This window comes from Anneissia japonica, unplaced genomic scaffold, assembly GCF_011630105.1.
Source record: "Anneissia japonica isolate Jap-2015-1 unplaced genomic scaffold, ASM1163010v1 scaffold3338_len356548_cov189, whole genome shotgun sequence".
NCBI lineage: Eukaryota > Metazoa > Echinodermata > Crinoidea > Comatulida > Comatulidae > Anneissia > Anneissia japonica.
In genome coordinates, this window is record NW_022692763.1 from 124,623 (window position 1) to 147,917 (window position 23,295).

The following is a 23,295-nucleotide window of genomic DNA, read 5'->3' on the forward strand; positions in this document are numbered from 1 at the left end:
CTTTGGGCTTCACTGTGTCCAATTATTATTAATGTAAAGTGTTGTAATGTTAGTTGAAATGTTGCTAACAGGTCACTAACGGAGACAGCTTAACTCAGTTGGCTAATTGGTGATAGCTACTGTGTGTGAACGTGATGCTAAGACACGGGTCCTGTGTGCAATACGGCCCATGTATACAATAAAAAATGCAGTATACCATGTGGGAAAAGAGTAAGGAATATTCATTGTCTACAACAGGAAACAGTCATAATGTTTCTCCCAGCGTAATGCCAATTTCACTACCAGGGACCTAAGGCGAGACATTTTTGTTTATACCTTGTTTAGAAAATTAAAACTTTATTTTTGGCCAATTAGCATACCCACTGCAACAAAAAAATGGAAATTAAAAAAAAAAAAAGTTTTTCTTTAAATTTATTACGCCCTCCGCTGCCTTGACATCTCCAAAAACATGTATATTTCTTCATAATTATGTAAATTTAAAGCACTTAACCATCCCATTTCCACACTGTTTACATTTATCAATACAATTTTATTTTCATTTTCTCCTTTACTGGATGTTTTGGCAAAATTATTTGCTAAATAAGAAAATTCTAATCCAAATCCAATCCAACTGATCTTACTTTCTGATCACGCTTTTGTGGTTAAGTCAGGTACTTGATTTTCCAGGGCACCTGCTTCAATTCCCCAACTAATTTCCATGGCTGTATATGTTACAATTGGAAACTGAGCCATTAAATGTAGGATCATGGATATTACTAAGATAGGCTAAGGGTCACAATTCAGTACACATACAGTAGCTACCACCTGCACCTCAACATGTACCACCACAATACTCTAGATAGGAGAATTCCAACATAGATAAGTCATTATTCAGATCCACAGAATCATCATTGTTTGCAACTTTTCAGTCATGCAAAAATTTGTTGTAATATACCTTTATATAAAAGGTCAATTCTTCAGTCATTTTGAATTGCGTTCTGAGTATTAATGACATCTTATATGTAAAGTATTAATGCAATATCAACCACCATAAAAAAGTTCCATGTGAAGTCAAAATACACGGTCCTTTTTGGAAATCCAATTAGGAACCAATGAGAACTGTTTCTATATCGATATGCAGTAGAACCACACCTACAGACATCTTTGCTCTTTTACATTTGTTTAACATGAGAACATAGGAAGTGGCTGTAGTACATGATCTGAATGAGGTATTAATCCATGTGGAAGCTCTTCTGGCTGTTTAGTCTACGTCGATCTTGATGTGACCCAAACTGCAAAACAAACGCAAAAATATTATTAAATACATTAAGTGACAACACACATTATAATATGATAATGTCTGGTACAGTATATTATATTATAAACATTCAATACATTGTTTAATATACAAAGTTACACATATAATCACGGCAAAGTATTTACAATATATAATATAATTTAATGGATTAAGTATGTATGCATCAAAGAGCTTATAAACACAAGATAGCGTTCTCTGCGATTTACGCGTGCAAATTCTGTAATAAGGCATGAATGGCACCCTCTTGCTAAATTGGCAACTTTTGACACTTGACCGCGCCTACTTTACCTTTAGGGTATCAATCCTGTGAACAGCAGAACAGGAACCATCTCAGATCCATGGCAACAGATAGGACGCCCTCTTCCAAAACTGATTACTTTTCTCTTTGGTATAATCGCGCATGAATGGCGCCCTCTTGCTAAATTGGAAACTTTTGAACCTTGACCGACTTTTCTATTACGCGTAGAACGCTATCTTTTGTTTATAAGATCTTTGGTATGCATATGTAAATATATAGAGGGCGTACTATATTTGATCTCTATATAACTGTATTATTATAGTGCGTAGACAGAGAGTGAACAAATTAGTTGCCTCCAATCAGATAAAATTGTAACCAAACCCATAGTGCCCCAGTAAGTTTAGTTTAACATGATTCCCGCCAGGGTCAAATACTTGCAAAAAAAATCTGCAAGTGATTCAAGCGGGAATCGAACCCACCACCTCCAGATAACTATTCTGGTGCCATAATCACTAGACTACTGAGCTTGCGCTTAGTGACTAGTGTTGAATCTGATCCCCAAGTAGCAGCAGGTACTGCAAATGTTATTTCCATGTCAGTTTGCATCAGGAAAATATCAGGAGTGATGGTTTTTTTTTCGCAAGTATTTGGGGACGTACTGAGTTTTTGGTAGGATAACACGTCATGTAGGGCAATACACCACTCCTATGATATTTTCCTGATGCAATCTTACATTGAAATGCTACTTTGCAAGACAAGTTATATAATGTGTATAATGTGGCAGTGAATTGTCATATTAGAGAACCACAGTTTAATTTTCCCATAATTTCTCTGTTACATGTAAGTTGAAAAAAAGGCATTGGATATATTTACGTCACTGTAAAATTAATAGTGTTGGCTGTATGTGCATGTGTATTTTACTTGTGAACCTTCATATATCTGTTAAATTTTGACACACGTTAACAAAAAGATGATATAGAATCAGCTAAAATACACTACACAATAAATGAAGGCTCCCTCTATGGCATTCACAAACGTGCACTTACATCCAACAACAAACTTAAAATTTGCTAGCATGTTTGAAGTTGTAACCGACCTGTGAACTCTCTCTGCTCACCTGTCTTCTGTCAATCACCTGAAATTATAAAATAAGATTCAGCAATTTTTCCAAGACAGATAAAACAATGGAACTTTCTGCTAAGCGCCGCCCCTTGGATATTGTTGCTAAGGTCCCACACCTACGCAAACACACTGTTCTGATTGGTCAGTTGTTCAGTTTGATTGACACTCCAGAAAGATCCATTTTAGTTTAATTTGCAGTATGTATGAAGTATTTAGAGCACAATCTATTTTTTATGGATATGTTATAATATAATATATTTTATATTAAAATTAAGGTGTTTCTCTATATATTTACATCATATAAACATTTTTGCATGATGTATAAATGAAATTTGAATAGAAAACCCTAACAAAATTATATAATATTTATATAAAAATAAAGGTGTATATTAAATATACAGATACACCATTATTTTTTATATCAATATATTTTAGATTTTTGTATGGTGAATGAATGCAATTTTAATAGAAAACCCTCACAAAATCCTGAATTATTAGAGAGAACTTGATAAATTCTCCTACATTATGTTTGACCAAACCTAAAACATGTAGCTTTAAAACCATCATGCACACATTACTACTACTTAACATACACCACAAAAAACCAATCAAGAAAAAAGGTAAATTAAAAAGTTGAAATTGCTCACTTACATGTATAGGTTATAAACTTTCAACAAGTCACAGATAAAAAAACATAAAATGTTCTATATTTTTCAATGTTTTACTACAATATATTTGTTGGCAGATATGTAAGAAAAACTATAGAAATGGTACTATTTAAACATCTGTTAATTGGCAAAGAACATTATTTACCAATTTTCTGTTGAAAGTCAATAAACTTTTGAAATTCTGCAATTCAATTGTTTATAAACTATTAACTTTAGATGACAGCATATCTTTAATAAGAAAAACAAAACACAAAACAAAATCAACATAAAATTGACAACTCCTGTGATGACAAGATGATGTTTCTATGATTGGCTAATCAAAACCAACTATTAGCATAAGTTAATGAGATTAAATATTCTTATTGATTAGCATATGCTGATGATCATATTCTAGTTGTCACCCAATGCAAATTTGATTACTGTATCATATACTAATTAGGCAATCAATATGCTAATTATGAATGAAATATATTACTAGAAATATTGGGTTGGTGATCTATATTCAAATAATTAGCATTTGCTAATTGAATAAATATTCTTTCTGAATAGCATAGCATATGGGATGCAATGCCGTAGCCAGCTATTGCGACAGTCCCACACAATTTTTCTATTGGGTCCTCAAAGAATGGGTCAACATTTCAAAAATTGGTGTAAATTATGCTGTTTTATGCATAAAATGACTTTTTGAAAAATGGGTCAAGATTTCTCATATTTTGTATAAAATGGGTCAACTTTAAGACAATTGGTCCAGATTTCTTATATTTTGTATAGAATGGGTCAACTTTTAAGAAAATGGGTCCACATTATTTGAATTTATGCGTAAAGTGGGGCCACCCTGATATTGTCTCACACAATCCTGGCCACGGCATTGATGGGATGGGCATATGAAATAAAAGGAATCAAAAGGAATGGTAATCAATCACAAGGAATGGAAGTGAAAGTAAATTATACATTTTTTTGATATGGTGTGTAAGCAAGTGTGGAGTGACAAATGCATACATTAAACATTCGTTCAAGACCAGAAAACAAGACATAGAAACACCGATTTGGTGTCGCACAGGTGATTATACGTACGTACAATTCACCCTCCAATTTGAGATCACTTTGAGACCTGAAAAATTGGGGTGGTCTTGGGTTCGTCTCGATTGAAAGGGTTAGCTTTGTGTTAAAGGATTGACGATTGTAATTTGGTTATCTTAAAAATTTGTCTCAAATTAGAGGGGTCTCAAACTTGAGGGTGCACTGTATAATGCAAACAAAAATAATAATGGCATGAAGACAAAAACATTAAATAAGGATCCACATTTATGATGGCTAAATCAACAAAATGCTAGTTGTATAATCAATACTGGCTATCATATGCTAATTGGATGATTAATATGCTAATTACATGTGCATATGACAGATGGATAACCAATATTGAATTAATTACAATATTATGCTAATTGGTTGATTAACATGAATTATAAGCTTTGAACTGCTCAAACATAACAGGTGTGACAGATTGAAACTCTGTCCACACTATCAAATATTATTCAAGTTTTATGCCCATATATAGTCATGATGTGACTAAATATGGTGATGATGTGATGTCATCATGACCATATATAGGTATGTCACATGTTTTTGTCAAAGAAAATTTGATAGTCTGTACAGGGCATGAAGGAACCAAAACATACACACAAGAGGAAGAACCATGCTACCACACCAAAACCTAAGTTAGTAATCACCTGCACACCTTTTGGGGAGAGTCCCTCGCTGGGTATTGATAAAAACGCCGGAAAACAACCTAAAAGTTTGAAAGCAAATTGACAAAAGTATGCGTTCAGAGTAGAGGTACTGATGCTTGCTTCTATTAATACCTCCATCAGTAAATAAACTTAAATCGACAGCCCCTCACGCAATGCATACTTTAAATTTAAATGCACATTATGTGCCCAATTTATCCTCATGTACATTCAAACATATTGTGGGATGGGGAGCGGTTGGTGCAGCGGTTGCATTTTGGTTTCCCCCTAGTAGTTCACTACTGGGGAGGAAAAAGGCAACATGGAAAGGAACTGGCCACCCTACCACACAATGCTGAGGCTTACCACAACAGACATTAATACTTACTTACAGTTAGCAATTTGGGAGTAGCAAACAATATTTAGACAGAGTCTTGATAAACTGACTGTGTATGTATCTAACTTTGAAAAGCAGTAAAATTTAGCAGAGGGTAAAGTTACCCTTCCTCAAATTTAATGCACTAGGAAACATGGTAAAGTTATATAAAAAAATACATAGTTAACAATACCATAATACTGTACCACTAAGATATTTCGTAGTCTGAAATGCACATGCCCATATCAAGGCCAATCAATATCAAGAAACATTCACCACATATACACAGCATAGGGTTATATCGATTGACGTTGCATGTACAGTTTAGACTATGAAAAGGTGTCAGAGGCGGATATAGAGATGTCCAAAAAGGGGGGACCAAAAGGGGGTCCGAAAGTTTGGCCGATCGAGACTAAACTGTCCTAGGGAGTCCCCGCGAAATTTTTGTGTTCTAGACGCCCGAAAATAACATTTGAGATGTTCTGGGCTACCATTTTTTTTTCTTTTTTTCTTCTTTTTTTTACCTCCCAAATAAGGGGATGGGGCTAGGGCCTGGCCGCCCGCTACTCCCCCCCAAATCCGCCCCTGGGCGTAGTAAAGAATAATAAAACATCAATACGAAAATACCAGTACCAGGAAAAGATAGTGAGACACTTAAATATTGTGAAGGGGATAGACAGAGTGAAATGTGCACCCACAACCAGTAACTCACCTTATCAAAAAATCTGGATAATTTCACAGAATTTGTAGAACCAGGAGCTAAGTGCTTTACATTCAAACAATCCTACAAAAGAAGAAAAACATAAGTTCCAATGTGACCAGCTAACTTTAAAGTCCTGTCCACATTATCAAATTTTATTTGACAAAAACATGTGACATGCCTAAATATGGTCATGATGACATCACATCATGACTATATATAGGCACATCATGACTATATATGGGCATACAAAAGTTCTTTGTCAAAGAAAATTTGATAATCCGGACAATGCTTAAGGGTTTATCACCAGCCAACAGTAGAAGTCTATGGATTGTATATTTAGGAATAGTATTACTTGCGTGTTTTATTGCCAATAAAATATATTCTTGTTCTAATTTAAATTAAAATAAACTTTATTATAAAAAGAAAACTTCTTACTAAGTTAAACTCATCTGCCCCGCATTCTTCAGCTATGAGAGAAGTATTTGATAGATAAGCTTCACGTTTACTGTCCACTTGGTCAGCTTTGGTTCCCAGGACTAAAATAGGTACTTGACATCCTGCAAACTGCTCCGGGTCATACTCACTGTAACAAAAAACCAAAAAAAACCCCAAAAAACAAATGTAGATTTCTATAAACTACAATAGCTTGAAAAGTGTACTCATATGAGGCAAAACAATACATTGTGGAAGAATGTGGCCGAGTGGTAGTGGTTCAGCCATTCATTAAAAATCTTATGGTTCAAATCTGAAGTTGATCACTGGTTAATGTCCTTGGCGAAGGCATGGTCTCTCTCTATGATCAGAAGTATAAGTGGGTAGATGGTAGATTAAACTGCCAATGCACTGATTACTAAGATACTGGACAGCGTCATGGAATTATCCACAGGGAGCTGATTATGCATTTAAAAGGTGTTTGATCAAATTACAAGGGTAATCAATCAATCAATCAATCAATCAACTTTACTGACATTATCAACAACAAACGATATAGCCAAAACATATACATGTATACATTGGAAAGCATAAAATATCAGGCTTGCCATTCCAGAACCAGCATCAGTGACCAACAAATGAAAATTGAGTTTTTAATACACAGTTATACTTGCCTAATTCGACTTTGCCTAAGTCGAATAATTTCTAAGTCGAATAATTTCTAAGTCGAATAATTTCTAAGTCAATCTTATTTTACATGGCAAATTGTTGTGTTTTCCATTATTTAACAATCTGTAAGCCAAATTTTATCTAAGTCGAACAATATTTCAATGGCATTTTGGATTCGACTTAGGCAGGTTCAACTGTATTCTTATTCTCCACATTATAAGCTTAAATTGCTGTGTCATTTACTGTAATCAACTTTCTATTGCCAAAGTTATGAGTAAAAGTATTATGGCTTCTCTATACTAAAGTATACACTACTGACACATTCTTATGCAAATTATACTCAGTTGAACATTTAGCGACAGCATGCTGGTTTCACCATTCAGGTACTTCAACAAGGTAAAACACTGTCAACACTATCATATGCAGTATGTAAAAAATTTGAGTGATATGCCAATATATGGGTATGATAGATGGTGTCATATTACACCCAAATATGGGCATATCACATTTTTTGTCGCATAAAATTAAATAGTGTAGATTGAGCTTAAGACCAACATATTACTATTAACAAATATTCCTTATTTAGGAAAGGGTGGCCCTTGTTATTTTCTAATTTTTTTAAAGTTATTTTTAGTTATGTTTTTTCAAGATATTAAGGTGAAGGTAAAATAATAATAATAATAATAATATCACAATTTATCAATAATTAACATAATGAGTTAATCTTACGATGTTGACTTCGATCTTCCTCCCCCATTATCGCGTGATAACACTTCAGCGAGCCATTTTCGTAAATTCAGCTGTGATTTCCTATTTGTTAATTCATGAACTAATATAATACCTGTATGGAAAATCGGGAAATAAAATACTGGTCACTTGTAAGGTTAACATCTGGAAATATTCTCATTGATTACAATCATTCTCAAACTCATCTTTAATACTATTCCCATTTTTCAATTCAGTATTCCTCATCAACACAATCATGATGACTATCATTCTTTACTATTATTCCTCATCTTTACTATTTTTATCAACATCCTCCTCATATTTAAGATTATCATCTTTTGTATTCTTCAGGGGTGGCACCAACTGGAAGGCTATCAGGTAGGAGGTAGGTGTGGCCTATCTGTAAGGGATAAATGGACCACTGTCTGTAACCCCTGACACCACCACTGCTATTCATCCTTTTCTTCACTACCAGCACCCTTCCTCATTCTTACACAGTATTGATTATCAGTCTATATCCATTATTCCTCAGCATCACCCTCATCTTTACAACAATACGACCATTCCTCATTCTCACCTTTATTACTCTAATCTCATCAAAAATACACCATCATATTTACTTAACATTATCAATCCTCATACATTATTACTGTATTTTCATCAATTTACATATTATCATCAACCTTTCCAAAAATAATCTTTACTATACTGTATCTCATTCTCCCAACAGTATATTTGGTACATCTCTTACCATTAACTTGATTATAAAAAACATGTCTACTATTAGAATGATTGACAGAGCCACCAACATCCCATAACTCTATAAAATAGCTCTTTTGTTTTGGAGTTCCTTCTTTATATTCATGTATCTGGAAGAGAAAAAATCAATTCACAAGTCATTACCAACAATCAAAAATTATATAGTCAGATGGTTACCTTTACAAGACCAAGGATTCTGAAACAATACACTTAGGAAGCTACAAATTCATGAGCAAATCAAGGGTTTTAATGTGTGGGGAATGTCAGGAAAGTAAGGAGGGGAATTAGATATTGGAAATAGGGTACATATAATTCAATACAATCTTTCATTCACATCCAAATCATTTTAACTACTTCAGTATATTTTTTTTTTTGCTCCTCAAATTGGGGAAGAAATTTTCTCTGGGGATATGCGCCTTACACTAGATATCTGGCTGTCCACAGGCTACTATTAAACTATAGTATTTGCTATTGAGATATTTTCCCTAATACAGCATACTGATATTTTCACTATTGCATTGTAGTGTAAACTGTTCATTAATTTAATTAACCAGGAGAGCAAATTTAGCTAAACACTTAAAGGTATTAAAGTATTTAGTAAACTTTAAATATGAAGTAAAATTTAAATATTTAGATCACCTTGACATCAACTGCAGCACCGATGGTGTATGAAGGATTTGAACAAACTTGATTGTGACATATAAGATGAACTAAGCATGATTTCCCGACACCTAGAAATATAAGAGAAAATATCAAATGTCATGAATATCCAGCCTGTAAAAAGGCCTGCGCATGAAATATGTGGCAAAGACAAGCCAAACCAGTCACTGGTCGCAAAAATTGATTTTTAGTTATTAATACAGGGTTAAAAGAGTAAAATGAGAGCTACAAAATTGTAAAAAAATCTTTTAAATCCGACATTTCCTTATGAAGTTACAAGCATTTAACATAGAGTTGTTTATAGTACAGTATTTGAGAAATCAGCCTTCAAAGTTTATGATTTCAGGCATTTCTCAGGCAAAGATTATCACCAAATCTTAAAAAATTGTTGCTTTAACATTAAAAATTGGGAAAATAACAGCATAGCATGATGTATAGATATATAAATGTTAGTTTAGTGCAATAAAATAGATTTCAAAAATTTTGACATTCCAGCATGTTTTGGCCATTATCTCTGAACAGGATTTGCGACAAGTGACTGGTTTGGCTTGTTTTTGCCACATATACTGTATCCTTTGTGTAAAAATTAGGCCTAAAAATCAATATAAATTTAATTGCAAATTAAAGAAAACTCCTTTTATTTATATGGTTTTAAAAAATGGTTATACCTTACAACAATTTAAAAATTATTGCTAAAAATAACCATTAAGTATTTCTTTTCAACAAATGGGAAAGTGTTTTGATTTATTTGTGCCGCATTCTTTTTTTTTCTGTAATAAGGTTTTGCAAAAGGATCTTAAAACATTTATGGAAAAAAAAAGAAATCCAACAGCACATTTCAGAAAACAAGGATCGATTCCAAAGTCTTGACCTACCTCTTGATATATAACCAAAATATTATAAAGAATTTACAATTCTGCACACCTGTTTTCCTAGTGATTCCCACACAAATTTGTGCTGGTTTTTGATGTACCATCCACGCAATTAAAATACTTTACCGTATGGATCAAGGTTTGTTGCTAAATACTGTGATGTCATCTATTTATTAATGTACTTTTGTTAAAAATAAAGCTTCTGAATTAGTTTTTGATGCATCACCACCCCATTCCTCCTAATAATAAATAGTATGTATCACCACACAATTCCCCCAAATAAATAGAATATAGGCTTGGCTAGGACTATTTACTTTTGGTGTAGTACTTCTAGAAGAACCAAGTACTGTATAATATTAAACAACATTGCAGCATGAATATTTATTGGCCGTGGCAATGCTTACGCCAGGCCCAAAGTGATCAAAATCCCAACGCGCTGATTAATCGACTTGGCTTTACCCTAACCTTAAAAAATAACTAGGCCTAGGGTCTAGTATGGATTTGTATAATTCTAATACTGTATTCTTCCACAGGGATCACTTCCTTGAAACCATTACGTATGGTGAGCCGAGCCAAAGTGCTGCGCATACACAAATTGTTTCATGCCCTTTCATCCAGCCTGCAAATGGTGCTGTAGTATTCATACGGTGATAATTCGAAATACAGTAATTAATTAAGGAAATATATAAGGAATATCAATTGCTTTACCCGAGTCTCCAACAACCAGCACACGAACCTTCTCTAAAGTGGTCATAAAGAACGAATTTTAATACAGCAAACTGACACATCAACACTAACTCACAACCATTGGGTTTGCATAAAATACGTACCTTATCACAGTTGTGGATCAACTTGTCAAACTATATTTCTCGGATGGGTTCTTAGATATGGAAAAGTAGTACACCATACTAATCAAATATTCTCTTATACATTAGAAAGAAGTTTACACATATCTAGGCCTGTGTGTGATGTTCATTTCTCGTTACTGAACGTATCTTTAAAGATACATGGGCCGCACGGTTAGTATTTTAGCCAATGATTCAAACGTGATAAATCTCTTGCGTGTTTTCGTTCGTGGTGTCGCGAGTGAATTTAGGTCTGCTTGGTTCTGTAAAATCAAGTGAGGGTCGTTTTTCTTACAAATTTGGTTAAATTGTGAACGTCATCTAATATCATGAACGTTTCATATGATATTGTTATGTTTTTTCTCTAGCCTTGCTAGACCTAGGCTTTAGGTAGTAGTAGTAGTACAGTCAGTCAATAGGCCTAGCTAGGCCATTATGAGGTCTGTGCCTGCCGCCAGCAGTGCAGTGCCTAGGCTATCTGGAGCTTGGTCTTTTGTATGTAGGCCTTGAGAGTGTAGGCTAGATACAGTATAGGCATATTTAGTAATTTTGTTTGCTTTGATTGATATATATCTATTTCAATCATATCATTGCATACAAAAAATATCTGAATGATAAATCACAATATTGAAATACTAGCCTACCAAAAAAAAAAAAAAAAAAAACATGAATATTTTTATAATGGATTAATATTTCCTTATGACATGATGTATGATTAAAGCGAGACTGAAACTGCCAATATTTTAAAATAAAATTGTATTTTATATTTTTTATATTTTATTTTACCATTAATATAGTTTAAAAATAAAATATAAAATAAAACAAATTAAGATTCAATTTCAAAAGCACAACTATCATCACCCTGAAAAAAAACCCCAATGATTTACAAAACTGTATGCTAAAAAATTAAAACAAATGTTATTTAAACGTTTGATGTTTAATATTTAATTTTTTTCTTTCTTCCAGCCATGTCTACCATAAATGATCCAGATATACTAACACAAGTTCCGGATGAATTGAAAAAACTTGCAAAGCTTATAATTCGTGGGTTTTACACCTTCGAACATGTTCTTGTTATTGACTTTTTAGTCCGGAATCAGATCATGAAGGAAGACGACATGGCAGAATTACTTAAGTTTGATAAAAAGCACCTCCGTCTCCTTTTGAATCAGTTGAAAAATGATAAGATTATTAAACAGACTGTGCGTGTCGAAACACAACCAGATGGAAGAACAAATCGCCATAATTATTACTTTATCAATTACAAAGTTTTTGTTAATATTGTAAAATATAAACTGGACAAAATGCGACTCAAAATAGAGAGCGAGGAAAGAGACTCGACGTGCAAGGCTTTATTCTCGTGTCCTGGATGTAAAAAAGTTTACAATGATTTTGATGCTATGGACCTTTTAGATCTTGATACAGGAGAAATGAAATGCACACACTGTGGGGAGATTGTACAAGAGGATGAAAGTAATGTTCCTAGCACTGCCAAGCTTCAAATCAAGGACTTTGTTCGTCAAGTTGAACCGTTATATGAACTCTTACAACAAGTTGAAGACATTAAATTGGCTCCAGAAATACTTGAACCAACACCAGATGTTGGGGGACTTACCAAAACTCGGTACACTTTCATATTTAATTGATTTTCTATTGAAACTTTGAATTTTATTAATAAAATACTATATTTTTTTATGTAATTGCTGTGTTGCCAAGTTCATAAATTGTTAACAGGTTAATTGTTTTCCCCCCAGGCCAAGTGGAAATACTAATCGAGGGTATAGCGGATGGAGTAACAGTATGGGTGCTGGAATTGCATACAACCAGAGTCTTACAATTGAGGTTGGAGAAGCAGACAAGAGTAAAAAGGAAGGGCCCAAACCCAAGGAGATGCCTGTCTGGTTAGCCAAGAGCACGATAGATGGTGCTATAACAGAACAACAACCATTTGAACTTGCCTCATCTACTGAATTAAAGAGTCCAACAAAATCCCACAACAGCGAAGAAATTATGAAAACATTGCTGGCTCACGAAAAAAAAGGTAGCGGAGCCCTGGCTTCCGCTTTCCCGACTGATAATGGAAGTGACAATGAAAGCGATAAAAGCGCGTCCGATGATGAGTTTACCGCAGATGCGGCATTTGGTACCAGAATTAGCGAGAGAACTGATTACCAGGCTGTAGATATGGTCAGTGATGATGATGAGGAAGAAGATGAGGAGATGATGGTGACAGTTAATGGTGAACCAATGCCATTCCAAGATGTTACAGACGACATTTTACATCAGATGACACCGTCAGAGAAGGAAAATTATATTGAACTTGGGAGACGGGCTTATGAGGCTATGTATGAATAATGCAATAGTTTCTGTATTCATTAAAACTTGTACAAAGCAAACACTGTTTTATTCTGAAGCCAAAAGAAATGTTGCGTTTGCCCAAGCCTAACTGATAAAAAATGTGGTGGTTTTTTTTTTTTTTCAAGGAGAAAGCACAAAATATTTAAAATATGCCGCTTTTCAAAATTTATTTGATAAATTTATTCGATTTTTGCCCTTTGGTTTTTATTTTAACAGCCAAAACTAAATGAGGTTAGTGATGATTGTTGATGAAAACAATGATTCGTCCCTTGTTAGAATATTGTAATACAGTTGTGAATCCTATTAATAAAATGGATCAAGATCTCTTAGAAAAAGTCCAACAGAGAGCCACTAAGATGATTCCTGGTTTGCGAAGATTGTCATCATGTCCTAAAGTATTACAGTTCTGCAAATGGTCAACAAATTGTTTAACTTTATTTTGATAGTTAATTCTATTAAACAATGAATGCACAAATAACTTTGAAAGGCAATTACTCAAAATCATGTTTATCTTGACTTTAGAGTGCTGTATTTTCATTTTCCAATAACTTAGGCTTGAGATGTCCAATTTCAATGTATGGCCCCTCATTTTAAAGATCACATACTCAGGTATTAAATACCAATAACCTGAATTTCAATTTTTGCTACAACTTAGCCATTTTGCCACAACATGCCTCATGTAGACGTCAGTTGGCTGATATGATCCAGGTGTTTAAAAATAATTAATGGTATTGAATCTGTTCCATGCAATGTGTTTTTCTAATTAGATATGAAATCATTCAACTTGTGGCTATGGGGTTAAACTTAAATTTCAACGTCCTAGGATAAATTTAAAAGAGGAAATTCTTTTTCATTTTGAGCTATGCTTTTGTGGAATTTGTTTAAGGCTTGATGAGGCTTGGGTTGACCACCCACTGAAATTCACACCGTTTGAAAAGTATGACACGGTTACAATTAGGGCTTTGCCTCAGTTTCCCTGGAAGTTGATAGCATTTGCTGAAGAAAACTTTGGGGAATACTAGTAAACAAGTAATAAATGAACTATAGAATTGGCTTAAAAAATTATTTAACAGAAACAAATTTAAAATTGTTGATCCACTCTGATTTCAAAAATGTCACTTTGCATGGGCAAAACACTGTATATAAAACTGTGTTTTAAAAACCCATCATCAGATAAACTCCGGAATCTATGATTACATTCTCATATAAATTTCAGATATTTTTGTTGAATTGACCCAATAATAATAATAAACTAGGGCAACATTTATCCGTTGTTTGCTCAATATAGATGGCCAGTTATTTTCATAAATCCCAAACTTGGGAAACACCTGTACAGCAAATGCATTACAAAATAAAGATTTAATAATGCTTTGAAAATTTTTTATCGTTTTACTGTATGTACCTGTAGATATTGGTGATATTATTTTGTTCAAATATAATTTGATACGTCTTGTAGAATTTCATTTGTTATTGTTTTCTCGCCCACTGTATTACTGCCATACGATATTGAACCGTGCTGAGTGCGACATCCTCTTGAAATATCAATGTAGTGTCAAAATCTAAAGCTACTGTCAATACTCTAAAATATAATATTTGCCCAATAATTGGCAGTCTAATCCACAATGACAGAAATTTAGGGATTTAGTGCAAAAACACATATTTACATAATCTGTCAGCCGAGCAGTGGCGGAAAGTGTATCTACTGTAGGAGTCTTGAAATGGGGGAGTGCAAAGGTCATGTGGGGGCTCGATTAAGTAGGGAGCATGCTAGCTCACAAAATAAGGTAATTTTAGGTGATTTTTAACAACTTGGGCGAATGGAGAATGAGTATTTTTTGGAGAGGCGTGCACCCCATAGATACGCCACTGCAGCTGAGTGCTAATGCCATAGACTATGCACCTGTATATTTAACAGAGATCTCAAGTTGACCAGGAAATCAAACCAATGACAAATTTGAATGTTTAAAAATAAGTGCCTCTATTGAATTAATTCCAGCAATGAACATTGTGCAGGTGTTTTTTCTGTCACTTGCACTGTCTACATACAGAGAAAAAAATTGTTCAATGCCTTTGTATAATACTCATAAATACATTTTAATCTTATTGCCGCATATGACTGTAAATTCAATAAAACATAAAATACATTTAAACTATTTTTTACAAAGAAAAAGAAAAGTAATTTTGTATTAAATAAAACCAAATGTAATCCAGTATAGACAGAACTCTAAATCAAGATATTTTACACCAATAATAGGGGTCGTATTCTTAAGTATACACCGATGCTATTTTTTAAATAAAGATGGATTATTTACCCAATCATTAACTAAATATTATTGATAATTGTTTCAGCGTTAAATTTACTGTATATGCATTTAAATTGTATTTCAATAATAGAGGATAAATTACTAATACAGTACCGAGTAATATGTATATAATATAAATATACCAACAATTGTTTACACTGCTAAGGCGAGATTTTTTATATACCTTGTTCTGTGAAACCCAGCGCCCGCCAATAATGATGATTTTGAATAACAATAACATTTTATTTTTGGCGCACCCGTCGCCATGAAAAAATGGAAATTTCAGAAAAAAAAATAAAAGTTTTTCTTATTTATATAAATATAAGAAATTTTCAAAAAAAAGATACCTATATTTCTTCCTAATTATATAAATCATTTAACCATCCAATTACTACACTGTTTACATTCAACAATAACATTTTATTTTTATTTTCTCCTACATCTGGATGTTTTTGGCGAAACTATTTGCTAAATGAGATAACAACATTTTGTTTTAATTTTTTTTCTGCCCTCCTCTGACAATCTTTAAAAAAATAAGTTCGCGAAACAAGGTATTAAAAACTCCTGCCTAGTGCCCATCAGGAATTGTGTTTAGTCTGTCTGAATGGGATCCCTATTCCCTCAAAATTCTAGATCTAATACTCTAAAACTATCTAGGAGCATCAATACTAAATGAGATTTTAAGTATACAACGCACTACTATAAAAGTTCTACAAATAGCTAGAGTTTGTAAACCTCAGCTCTGTCGAAATCTGGCATAAAGATATTAAAGGCTTCTTACAGATACATTTACCATAAAGATAAGTTTAACACTATAAGGCTTCTTGTTACAAGAACCACCTAACCTAACCTCAGACAAATGTTAAATAAAACTAGTGATGCATAGTAAGTAATAAAGACCTGTAACAAACTGGAAGATCATGATAAAAGAAAATAATTATTATAATTAACTTATATCATTAATGCACAACCATCTGTATGTACTCCAGAAATCCACCCTGCTAACAAGTACAACCTATACTTTCCTCACTTTACTCAAATGTGCACATGCTTATACACACCCATTAAAACATTCACGTTAGTGGAAGGCCTAGGGGTGTTAAAAGAGTGCTCGCTTCTCCGGTGAGAGTATGAAATCATCTGACAACAGATTTAAACTGGCTAAGATATAGGCGCTTCTCTTACACAACAGGTAAGGAAACACCCCAACGCTTTCCCCTTGGAACATAGGTCCTAAGCTGATTGACTTGATTCCTCCACCCCACCCAAGCACTGGTACAAACATCTTGGACCTGCACATGCCTATCAAACACCACATATACATTTCCCACCTACATAAACATACAAATCTTCACCCCCATTCAAACATTGATAGAACCTGTTTCACATGCTAATATACCCTTTACAAATACAACCCATTCTGCACCATCACATTCAGTAATTGGCAAAATAGAAGTATGGAATGTAACACAGTATCACCTAATATTATTCTGCTAAAAGAACCGTTCAAAATTATTAATTATGATAAAGGCAATATCACTGTCTATATCTTTATCTAAAGATACTAAACAATAAAATCAATTCATTTCTGAAGTGTTTTGTTTTTGGTATTGATAACTACTTAATATTAAATGTTGAAACCAGAAAAAATATAATACCTCTAAACATGCGATATAAGAACTTTACGTTATGTTATTACATGGTCAGTGGTCACTCTGTATTCCCTAATGTTACCCTTTTCATTGCATTTATAATCATAATGGAATAAGGAGATCCTTACATATTGGTCCCCAACTTCAATTCTCTATGCTCCTCTTTTGTCTCAGCTCAAAGAAAATGCAAGTTTCAATAGCACACTGTCTTTCAGATGAGACATTTAAGCTGCTTGTCTCATGCAAAATGGTCGATAGCATGTAAACATTACAGAACTCATTGGCAAAGACTAGGTAAATGTCTCCTGGTTTACTGTCTGATTCCTTGGTATATTTTACAATGATGGAATCCGTTCTAATCCAATACACAATGTTCAACCTTGTTAATATCCACAACTTTAACATTACTGTTTATTTATATTGTTATACTATAAAATCAATAGGTTATATATTTAAATGGTTGGTCATGAAATTGATATTAAATGTTTTAAAAATATTCTCTATAAACCATAGGTCTATTATACCATTAAAATAAATTTCAACGATAGTGACGTCTTCATAATTCCGTATCAAATTTATACTCGTATGTAATGTAGAGTCTCCTCATTATAAGTAGGACTATTGCAAGACTGATTACTACCATCAGAATGAAGGAAAAAACTCTGTTAGAGCCTTGCTGCTGCGGCCTTGCGGGGGCTTGAGTCGCTCTGGCTGCTGGAGCTGCTGCCCCAGGCTGGGTGGAGGCCGCCACTGGCCTACGGTGAATTACTGGTGGGTTTACAGATGGGAAAGACGACTGGGATGATGGCAGGGATGATGATTGACTTGTTGGTAGGGGAGATGTACTAGATATTGGCGTAGTTGTAGATGATGATGATGGTATAGAGGATGTAGTAGAAGATGATGTTGGTGAAGTTGCAGCATTGTTTGATGCAGCAGCCGAAATAACTCCAGGATTGCCATTTACCAAAGCCGGATGTTCTGCTCCTACTGTTTGTGCTACAGATTTAAGTCTGCTTTCCTCTTCATCTTTTTGTTTCTAGTAATAAATATCCAAGAAATATATATTTACATAAGCATATAAATTGAATAAATAACTTAATAAAATTGTTTAATTATATCTTTACTTGTTATTTTCTAAACATAAAATTTTACTTTGGGCACTCACAAATTACAGAAAATGGAACTACGGTATACAGGCTCCCAAGTCAGATTGCCCTGGAGTCTCCAGAAATGTTGGTTCATCTCCCGGTCTCCTGGCAATTCCACTTTTTCTCCCGGAATTTGAATTTCTCTTGTATTTCTCCAGGATTTTAACAGATTTTCACCATTAGGGCTTATGCTAAACTAAATTTTCCCATTCGTGGATGTGGTAATGGTAGGATATTTGTAGAGCGCCTTCCACGATAAAATCGTCTCAACAGACAACAGTGACCTAAACCTGTCCAAGCCTGTTTGGTTTTTATATTAAACATGGTGGTAAATTTGTACACGTGTGTCCTTGTACATGCGTTTTAGCTAGTACATGCGTCGCAAACCTCTGCCTGTCCTGCACGATTTTCGGAGTGGAGTCCTTTTAATCATGAGAAAAAAAAACCTATTGTCACAGGAATTAAACCCACAGCCTTGAAATTGGAAGACAATGATCTTAATCACCAAGCCACAGCTCAACTCTAATTTACTTTTTCCCAATAAATGATTCTTTTTTTAAATACCATTGATAATTTATTCATAGGGTGAGTGAGGGTTAGCCACAAACTCTTGGATTTGGCCTAGGTGTGCACAGCGAAAACAAAAGTTTTTTGACCCAATAATAATTTTAAAAAAAAGGAAAGATAAAAGATGTAAAGAATGTAATAAAAGGAATATACCTTGAGTTGAACTTTGGCAACAAGTATAGCAGCTTCCTTTTTCGTTTCTTCTGACTTTTCTTTAGAGGTTTCTAGAGGTAAAATATCTTTGTTCTTCACTTTGCAAACTGGACACTGCCAATCCATGGATCTGCAATACAAAGCAATGTGACCATTACACATAATTAAAACAGCTTTAATAATAATAATATTGTAATAACATGGTAATAGCCAAAGGATATAAAATGCAGTATGTTGGCAATCTCAAATGGGATTGAAGAATGAACATGTAGGCCCAATTTGATACTCCTTTGATCAGAAAGTTTCCCAGAATTTCGTTAATTAAAATTTCATAAGGCAGAAATTAACTTAAAAATAAAATAAAATATCAGTTTTGCACTTGCAAAATGCACCATTTTCTGACATCAAAATGTTTTCAACACCCCTTCGTTGGACCACTTACACCAAGTGAGTTCTGTTCAAAAGTTGATTACCATCATTACACAAGCTGTTACCAACAAGTTATGCAATATTATTAACTTATAGCTACAACAAATAAATAATTTAAAAAAACCATCAAAATAGTATTTAAATCTGAATTTCTTTAATATCTAACACAAATTTCCAATAAATAATACGAATTCTGATGAGTTACTTACTTTTTAGCTAGAACCTTTCTTTCTTCAGGGGTGTAATCAAGTGATCCAATGGCCCCTCCACCATGGGTTGGCATGAATCCCATGATAGCCAGGAGGACGGTTCGTACTTAAAAGTTCAAGAAAAATACAAACAGAAAACTGGTTTAATCATGAACACCAAACTGTACTGTGAAAAGTTTGAATTCTAAAAAAATTACTGTATCAATTCATTGGTAATAACACTCGTATTGCCCATGATCTTCATCCTCCCAAACCAAGACTCACCGCTCTTAAACATTCCATCAGATATAGTGGTCCGGTGAATTGGAATAATATCGCTTTAACAATTAAAAATTTGGTTTCTAAATCAACCTTTGTTTAAAAACTTAAATAATTTCCTATTTCTAAATACTAATATTAATATTTCAAAATATTGCATTATTACTTTCCCCTGGTGAATGTGTTTGTCCTTTTTGTGGCAGTATTTGTTTGTGTTTGCGTGTGTATGTGTGCTTGTGTGTGTGTGTGCACTTGTGTGTGTGTGTGCGCTTGTTTGTGTCTCTGACTTGTTCTTTCTGTTTTATGTGTTCTTCTCCAATTTTCATTCTTTTTTGTAGGCTTCCACAAACACACGCTTGCCTTTTTGTGGATAGCCTTCTTTCCTTCTTTAATTTGCTTACCAAATTGGGTCCCTTTACACTATTTTTCTTAATGCTTTAAAAACAAAATACCAATTCTTATACTCAAGGTGTCTATTATACTCCTTTCTAAAGTTTAATAAAAAGCAATAAAATGTTCTTTTTTTATTATATTGAATTACAAGTAATTTATTGAATTTCACTTTATATTTTATTTCACCTTGTTTATCTCATTTTCTGCTTATATTCAAATAAGACGTCTTGTGTTACTCTTTAGGTTAATAAAAGAAAAAAAAATAAATCAAAATATTATATTTTATTATTTGTAAATCAGAAATAATTGAATTATATAATATGTTTATCCGTCATCCTATTTAATATCTTTTAAAATAAAACTGATTAGCTGTTTTCTTGTTAGGCCTATCCTTATACTAGATATATATTTTATTGTTTATTTAATTGTTATATTTACAGGTAATATAGGCCTATGTTTATTGATTTTGTATCTTATCTTACTTTTATTATTCATTTTAAAAGAAGGAAAGAAAATAAATGCCTATTTGAATATTGATCTGTTAGTGTAAAATTGATATTTGGAAATGAAAAAGTAAAATACTTATGGTGATCTTCATAAATCAGTTAAAACCAATTGGTTTCAATCTGTGTCTGACTGAAAGTTGATACTTATGAATTTATTAATACTGTATTATTTAATAGCTAATAGATTTTTGTATCATTTTAAAATCAAGAAAGAAAATACAATACATACTACTCCAAGATGGCTGCCATGTTTCTGGATGATGTCCTGATATTGACAAGCAGATGTTCATTGCCACCTTGAATCTACCAGTTGGCTGTAAAAATTAAAAAATTACTCTATTATGTTTCCAGCAATACAATTACAGAATCTTCCAACAATAATAACTGAATTTTAAAATCTTAAGTATTTAATAAAGTATTAAATTAATTAACATACTCAAGTGTTAATAAACTGTGCATAATACTTACAGTTAAAAGCATAATACTTGGAGGTTTCATAGGATACTCAGGAGGAAAAGTTATCCTGCCATGATAAACACCGCCCTCATACTCGCTGCCTGAAGGTCCTCGAAGGGTAAAGTGCCACTCAAATAGATTATCCTACAGTTGAGGATAAAAACTACATTGAATTAGAAATATTATTACAGTCTATAATAAGTTAAATTCAATTATTAAGGGTGACTACTGGAAACATGTTTATAAAACTAAAATTGAAGCTTTAAAAAACTTATCAAACTGTATCAAAATGATTGTGTAATGTTGGATTAGACTTTATATGAATGATGACGTTAGTATTTTCCCACTTCCAACAAGGTGTGGAAAACTACAAAAATTAATAAGATAACATAGCCTACAGTACCGGCCTCCCTCTAATTAAAGATCACCTCTAATTGAAGATCACATTTGAGCAGCCATAAATGAATGCAGCCTATCTTACACCTTTTTGATAATATTTTTTCTAATTAAAGACCAAAGCTGCTAAAGACCATGAAAACCCCAGTCCCAAAAGTGGTCTTAACATAGAGGGAGACGTGAATTTTTCTCTAGATATTTGTAAGTTGGAGATGCAACATTTTCATTCCTTGTTTTGTGAACCTTTCTCCCACCAATGATGACTACTTGTATTTTAAATGACCAAAAAGTATCTACCATCATGAAAAATGTTAGAAAAACTGTTTATACCACATGCTACAATATCTCTTGACATTATATTTACTTTTCCTCAGAATTCAATCAACCATTTATCAGTTCAATTTCTGAACTGTTTACATCACCACATTGCAGTCTTTACATAATGTGATGGGATCTCGAGTGAGCATCTAAAATGTGCCCTTAATTACTTTTTACCTGAAGCACTCTAATTTATTTTACTTATCAATAAAACTATACTATTGTTTGTATTTCCTCTATCTTGATGCTTTAAGCATGGGTAAAACTACTTTTCTAAATAGGAAAGCAAAATGTTACATCCCTTCTCTTAGAACTGTTAGTTAACAAGGTATAAAAATTGTTTTCAAAGTTTATGCACCTCCAATGGAAATGCACAGTATTGTTCTGTCGGTTCTCGTAACTCCTGTGCTTCTTTCATTAGCCTCTTCACAGCTGCAACAAAAATTGCATCATATTAATGAACAATAACATAAACCTCAATTTAATGAGATTTGGTTGTAGAAATATATCAGAAACAGGCATTCAAGTAAACAAGTAAGTAAGTATATGCCTCTCCTACTTATTAGAAATTTGATAACTCCGTGGTAGTGTAGTAGGCCTAGTATTACTGCTAAGTAGAAGTAGCTACATCAGGCATAGAGACTTCCTTGGACTTGGTTGGAGCAGGTAGGCTAGGGTAGGCCTAGCTAGATAGTTGTTAATGAATGTTTTTATGGTTGGAGCAGGCAAGGAGGCAAAGTCAATAATAATGAGGCCTAGCTAGCCTAGCCTAGGCCTAGTCCCGACTCCCGGGCCTAGCCAAAACGAGAATATTAATTCATCGTTGTAGTTTTACTGAATAAAAACGCAAAATATATGTAACTTGAGAGTGAACTTACCAGGACATCTGTTTGAAAAACGTTGCTGAGCCATTATGTTCGATTTATTAGAAGTTTTGTGTACTGAAGACAGTGCTCTCCTCCTTTTCCTGACCACCAGGCTCTATCTGACGTGTTCATGACTACGTAAGATCGATGTTGATTGGATATTATAATAAAGTAGTTTAGAAAGTG

General features: G+C 33.5%; 3 protein-coding genes across 7 annotated transcripts; 1 reads left to right on the plus strand and 2 right to left on the minus strand.

Moving 5' to 3' along the window:
- Positions 1-589: 589 nt before the first annotated feature.
- LOC117100394 (rab-like protein 3) lies at positions 590-11,102 on the minus strand. 5 transcript variants are annotated; one of them, XM_033240063.1, is made up of 9 exons: positions 10,958-11,102; positions 9,357-9,448; positions 8,710-8,827; positions 7,962-8,073; positions 6,567-6,714; positions 6,141-6,212; positions 5,064-5,114; positions 2,632-2,670; positions 590-1,271 (listed from the first exon to the last, which is right to left on the minus strand). In XM_033240063.1, exons 1-9 carry the CDS (start codon positions 11,001-11,003, stop codon positions 1,212-1,214), a joined length of 738 nt encoding a protein of 245 aa, XP_033095954.1. In that variant the 5' UTR covers positions 11,004-11,102; the 3' UTR covers positions 590-1,211. The 5 variants fall into 5 exon arrangements, with proteins under 5 accessions (XP_033095954.1, XP_033095955.1, XP_033095958.1 ...); XM_033240064.1 differs by having other exon boundaries at positions 2,582-2,670; XM_033240067.1 differs by having other exon boundaries at positions 5,056-5,114.
- A 159-nt stretch (positions 11,103-11,261) lies between these two features.
- On the plus strand, positions 11,262-13,989 carry LOC117100393 (general transcription factor IIE subunit 1-like). The gene is made up of 3 exons (XM_033240061.1): positions 11,262-11,369; positions 12,061-12,718; positions 12,849-13,989. Exons 2-3 carry the CDS (start codon positions 12,063-12,065, stop codon positions 13,447-13,449), a joined length of 1,257 nt encoding a protein of 418 aa, XP_033095952.1. The 5' UTR covers positions 11,262-11,369; positions 12,061-12,062; the 3' UTR covers positions 13,450-13,989.
- A 2,204-nt stretch (positions 13,990-16,193) lies between these two features.
- LOC117100396 (ubiquitin-conjugating enzyme E2 J1-like) lies at positions 16,194-23,266 on the minus strand. The gene is made up of 7 exons (XM_033240069.1): positions 23,122-23,266; positions 22,602-22,675; positions 21,542-21,673; positions 21,303-21,387; positions 19,917-20,022; positions 19,279-19,408; positions 16,194-18,446 (listed from the first exon to the last, which is right to left on the minus strand). Exons 1-7 carry the CDS (start codon positions 23,153-23,155, stop codon positions 17,964-17,966), a joined length of 1,044 nt encoding a protein of 347 aa, XP_033095960.1. The 5' UTR covers positions 23,156-23,266; the 3' UTR covers positions 16,194-17,963.
- Between the last annotated feature and the right edge of the window lie 29 nt (positions 23,267-23,295).

Bases quoted from the DNA above. Each gene is read 5' to 3' on its own strand.
- LOC117100394 (XM_033240063.1), bottom strand. From the start codon at position 11,003: ATGACCACTTTAGAGAAGGTTCGTGTGCTGGTTGTTGGAGACTCGG. The intron at 8,828-9,356 runs GTGATCTAAATA...TTTCTCTTCCAG, and splicing joins GTGCTGCAGTTGATGTCAAG to ATACATGAATATAAAGAAGG. The intron at 6,715-7,961 runs GTAAGATTAACT...TTTTTGTTACAG, and splicing joins GGAAGATCGAAGTCAACATC to TGAGTATGACCCGGAGCAGT.
- LOC117100393 (XM_033240061.1), top strand. From the start codon at position 12,063: ATGTCTACCATAAATGATCCAGATATACTAACACAAGTTCCGGATGAA. The intron at 12,719-12,848 runs GTACACTTTCAT...TTTTCCCCCCAG, and splicing joins GGGGGACTTACCAAAACTCG to GCCAAGTGGAAATACTAATC.
- LOC117100396 (XM_033240069.1), bottom strand. From the start codon at position 23,155: ATGGCTCAGCAACGTTTTTCAAACAGATGTCCTG. The intron at 19,409-19,916 runs GTAAGTAACTCA...TTTGTATTGCAG, and splicing joins AGAAAGGTTCTAGCTAAAAA to ATCCATGGATTGGCAGTGTC. The intron at 18,447-19,278 runs GTATATTCCTTT...ATTTATTACTAG, and splicing joins TTGCCAAAGTTCAACTCAAG to AAACAAAAAGATGAAGAGGA.